The sequence below is a fragment of the Vespa velutina genome, chromosome 9 (genome assembly GCF_912470025.1).
Source record: "Vespa velutina chromosome 9, iVesVel2.1, whole genome shotgun sequence".
NCBI classification, from domain to species: domain Eukaryota; kingdom Metazoa; phylum Arthropoda; class Insecta; order Hymenoptera; family Vespidae; genus Vespa; species Vespa velutina.
This window is the reverse complement of record NC_062196.1, coordinates 5,121,757-5,126,756: the sequence shown is the minus strand read 5'-3', so window position 1 is coordinate 5,126,756 and position 5,000 is coordinate 5,121,757. Positions and strand designations below refer to the sequence as shown.

Sequence of the window (5,000 nt, the reverse complement as noted above, 5' to 3'; positions counted from 1 at the left end):
AGTCAATTCCCTTCGGATTTGCTCGATAAAAATAATCTATTTTTGATTTCGCCAAGACGACCGACCTTTTTCTTTTATTTCTTTTTTCTTTTTTTTTTTCTTTTTTTTTTTTTTTTTTTTTTTTTTTTAGAACGACCGACTTTCCTTTGCTTACTCTCTTTCTCTCTCTGTCTCTCTTGTTATAAAATCTTATCAAAAATTTGTCCAAAGAAGGCTCGTAGCATGACATAATAGAAACATTTTCGTTATATCATTTAAATCAATATTAATTAATTATCAATTAATTGTTAACACGAATATTATCGTCATCGATATATCGTTTGTTTGTTGAAATCTAACGAGATACCCATTTTAAATAACCTTTTCGTTCGCTTACTCGCAAGTTATCTTTCATTTTATTCCTTTTTTATCCCGTATACATTTATTCCATTGCCATTAACTTTTTTGCCTTTTTTTTTCTCAAAGGGGGAAAAAGGAGGAGGTTCATTTAAAAGTATCATTAAAAGTTTATCTACGATTATTCTAATACTCTTTTTCAATCGAACGTCTAGAATATATATATATATATATATATATATATATATATATATATATATATATATATGCATTATTAGAGATCACAAATAAATTATGATAATTAATTTCTATAAATGGAATGAACGATTTAAATAATAATTAATGATTTATAATAAAATATCGTTCGTTTTTTCAGAAGCACAGGCCGTTTTCGTGGACGTGGCTAAAACTATGGTGCATCGCGTGGTGGCACAGTGGTCGCGAAGACGAAGAGGATGACGAGGAGGTTTGTGGACCGGAAAGCAGTCGTACAGTTCATGGTTACGAGGACACACTTACGCCATTATCCGCGGAAACACCATTGACAAGCACAGTCTCGAGATGTGATTCCCTCAGTGCCATGCATTCGACGGCATTGACCATCGAAAAGACGATTGGCACTGGAGAACACGTAGAATCAAAAAAGCCTGCTCGATCTGGCGAACTTTCCACGAAAAGCATCTCTAGCGACTCCGTACGTCGTTTTGATTTCACCCTCGTTTCTTTTCTTTTTTCTTCCTTCCAAAAATTAGAATCCATAAGAATCTAAAATTTGACGCAAAGATCTTTCTTGATAATTTTTTGCTTTCATTTTCTTTTTTGTTTCTTTGTTTTTTTTTTTTTTTTAGTCTTTTTTCTTCTTCTTCTTCTTCTTCTTTTTTACATTTAATTTAATTTTATTTCCAATGACATAACCGCGTAGGATCTGTCAATAAGATTCTATCAATGTTTAATCAGATCATTTTACGATTAAAGATATTATAACGTAGGGTCATAATTTTTAGATTGGATTAAGTATTCGTTGATATAGGAACGATCGTAAAATAGTTTTGAAGTTGGATCGTGATTTACTCTTTATACGATTTTTGCACAATGTAAATAAATGCGCGAATCAAATCAGTGCCAATATCGTACAGCAAGAAAAAATTTTATTCCATTTGAATTATTCGAAGAAACGTAGGAACGTTACAGAACGATCGTCCTTTTATTTACATTTTTATTTATTTGTTTGTTCGTTCGTTTGTTTGTTTGTTTGTTTGTTTATTTGTTTGTTTATTCGTTTGTTTTTTCTTTCTTTCTTTCTTTTTTTCTTTCTTTCTTTCTTTCTTTCTTTCTTTCTTTCTTTCTTTCTTTCACAGATACACGTACTCGAGTAAATAAGTAAGTACTTGAGTTACACTGAATACCGAGGAAAAAGATAAAACAAAATCAAATTTATCGGCTCCGTACCAATATATCTTTTTCACTGTACGTTTTGCTCAAGCATCGATCTGTTAATCTGTCCGGCTGTAAATCTAATCGACGTATAAATTTATTAGACTATTAACGGTCTATTAAACGGCGATTCGTCCGTTGACGAATATGTTGACCGACGAATCTGTTTACTTAGACGACTATCGATCCAACGGATTATTAACTTCTCGTTCGTAGCTTAATTTAAGTGCTAAAACAAGTGCTCGCTACATCGGTTCCCTTCCTTGTAATATTGGATATTTGCGATCGACGCGACCAAGGTACTCTCGAGTTTCCGATAAAAATATTTAAGTTAATAACGATCGATCAGCATCCTTACCGTTCTAATAAATTTTTCTTCCTGACTTTCCTTCGAGTCTCTTTTTTTTCTGTGTTTCTTTTTTTTTTTTTTTCTTCTTTTCCCCATCTTTAAAACGAGACATTACCGAGAAATAAATTCTAAGATAAAACTTGTCGTTATTTCATTTCCATTATTTTCATATTTTCGATACTGTTCCCATAATATTAATTTTAATTCATAAAAACAAATGGATATTAATTTCTTTACAGAGGGTATACGTCAATAAAGTAATCATCGAATAAACCTAAATCTATTATCCATTTAAAATAAAAGATCGTAAATAAATAGAGCAATAACATAATAACATTTTCTAATATAAATTTTTCTCTCGCGAATTTTCTCGATGGTGAAAAAAATAAAAATAATAATAATAATAATAATAATAATAATAATAATAATAATTTTTAATTAAGAATTAATAGGATGTTAGATATACAATGACATAAAAATGTATTTAAAGAAAATAATAAAAAGTAATTAATTATCATTTTATATTTATCATCGTAGGTCTACACGATCGTGATAAATCTTCCAACGAGGGAGAGCAACGGTGGCAGCAAGTACAGCGAAGTACGGCCGAGTATAAAAATGTATCACGAGGAAGCGGTGACCTTTCAGTTACACGGTACGATAGAAGACGAGGAGACTTTAGCAAGTCCGTCATCTATGATCAGGCGACCTTCACAAATGCCGGATATAAGGATACCATTGAACGCAAAGAATATACCGAAGACATTACCTAGTAGCAAGGGTATACTTAACAAGGATAAACCTAATCAAAAGAAGAAGAAGAAGATACAGGAAAAGAAGGCCGATAGTAAAGCAGCTAAAACATTATCTGCTATTTTATTGGCGTTCATCATAACATGGACACCATATAACATTCTCGTTCTCCTTAAATCTATCACCGCCTGCACCTGGTACATACCCCAACAATTGTGGGACTTTGTCTATTACCTTTGCTACATCAACAGTACTGTGAATCCAATGTGTTATGCTCTGTGCAATGCGGCCTTCAGAAGGACCTATATGAGAATCCTTGAGTGCAAGTGGCACAGTAGAAACAGAACCGCGGTCGATAGAGGATGATGTCAGTAAATACGAGTGCTTCGATAAAACAAAACGAACAAAAGAAAAAAAAAAAAAGAAAAAAAAAGAGAGAGAGAGAGAGAAGAAAGGGGAAAAAGAAAACCCGCAACCCATCCCTAAGTACTTCTTCTCTCTCAAAACCTATTGTCCTTAATATCCACTCCGACACTTATTTCCTTTCGCCGACAAAGGGAAAAAGAGTTTACATCGAAGCCTCGTACCGTTCTCTTATTACTTTTAACCCTTCGCAATCCACACCCAATCCCTTCGATCCCCATAACCTACCTCTTCTTCCCCACTCCCCACCACCACTCCCCTTGTACCCCAAAATAACCAGTCCGCGAATCTTCTTTTTTCTAATCGTGTTGTTTCTCTTCGAGCGCACGAATCGAACGAGGAAATCGAGCTGCTTACTGTTGTTGCTGTTGCTGCTGTTGCCATTGCAGCAGCTGCAATTGCTACTTTTGCTCCTGCTATTCAATCTTTCGGAGTCCTAACGGATATTTAACAATTGTAAAACTTGAAGAATGTAGGAAAGGAACGAAGGAGGAAAACAAAGAATAAAAAAAACAAGAAAAAAGAAAAGTAAACAAGTAAAATAGAGGAAGAAGAAGAAATCGTATAATACGACGAGATATACTCGTCGAACTTATCAATTTTTTCTTTTAAACGAAGAACGATCGAACTTTAGAAAATATGAAAATTTGTTAAAAGTAAAAACTCATTTCGTTCCTTTTTCGTCGTTATACATCTATCTATTCATCTATCTCTATTTATTAATTCTTAATGGACTCCTAAAAGAAAAATTTGAGAATAACGAGGAAGAATTAATTGAGGCAATCAATACGCAGCACGATTTCCGAGTTTTGAAAGTAACGCTAATCGTGGATACTGCCATATGGACATAAACGTGTTTTATTAGTACCTCCTTGTCCTTGTGCAAGGTATTCGGATTATTAAACGTAAACACAGACACACACACACACACACACACATATGTACACGTACACTTACATACACACACACGCGTACATTAACAAAGAGACATGTGTAATTAATACAAATTAATCCACGTATGGATTAACGCAAAAACGTTCAGAGACACACCCACGTGAAACGTAACACACTTATACATAAGTAATATACATACATACATACGTACATACAGGTACTGATTTCATTAAATCAGACCGAAACATCCCGCAAATCTTAGCCGGTTTTTCTTTACAAATCGAGAAGAAGAAAAAATTAAAAAAAAAGATAGGGATATATATATATATATTTAAGAAAAAAAAAAAGGTGATCCTCATTCAAGGGTTTTGTTTCTGGAAATTCTAAAGATTATAAAAATCTTGGAGGCCGGCACGGACGAGCGGGTGAAACGCTAAGTCGCACAAAAAAAAGTATTTAAGTCTCGAAGAAAATTATATATATAAATATAATATATGAAAACGATATACCGTAGTCCGAGCGATAAAGCGAAGTAGAAGAACGAAGATAAAAAAAAAATTGGGATGTTCTTCTCCTTCGGTCTGTCGGGTTGGTAGGGGGCGGGACGTGGCGGGGCAGAGAGTGAAAGGGTAGGGGAGGAAAGAAAAGAAAAAGAAGAAAATAGACACGAAGAAATAAAGCAAAATATACGTAGAGAAGAGTGTGAGTGAGTGAGAGAGAGAGAGAGGGAGAGGGAGATAAGATGAATCGAGTATTAACACGAAACCGCCACTCATCGATGTACATTTAAAAAATGTAGTAATTGAAATAT

General features: G+C 33.8%; 1 protein-coding gene across 11 annotated transcripts in view; it reads left to right on the top strand.

Annotated features, from left to right (window-relative positions):
- LOC124951460 (muscarinic acetylcholine receptor DM1) overlaps positions 1-5,000 on the top strand; it is a 43,302-nt gene that overhangs the window by 37,319 nt on the left and 983 nt on the right. For all 11 annotated transcript variants that reach the window (XM_047499886.1, XM_047499885.1, XM_047499884.1 and 8 more), the window contains 2 exons: positions 713-1,030; positions 2,657-5,000. The exon at positions 2,657-5,000 is cut by the window's right edge and continues 983 nt beyond it. In XM_047499886.1, the coding sequence (XP_047355842.1) occupies positions 713-1,030; positions 2,657-3,238 (900 nt within the window). In that variant the 3' untranslated portion in view covers positions 3,239-5,000. The remainder of the gene's footprint in view (positions 1-712; positions 1,031-2,656) is intronic.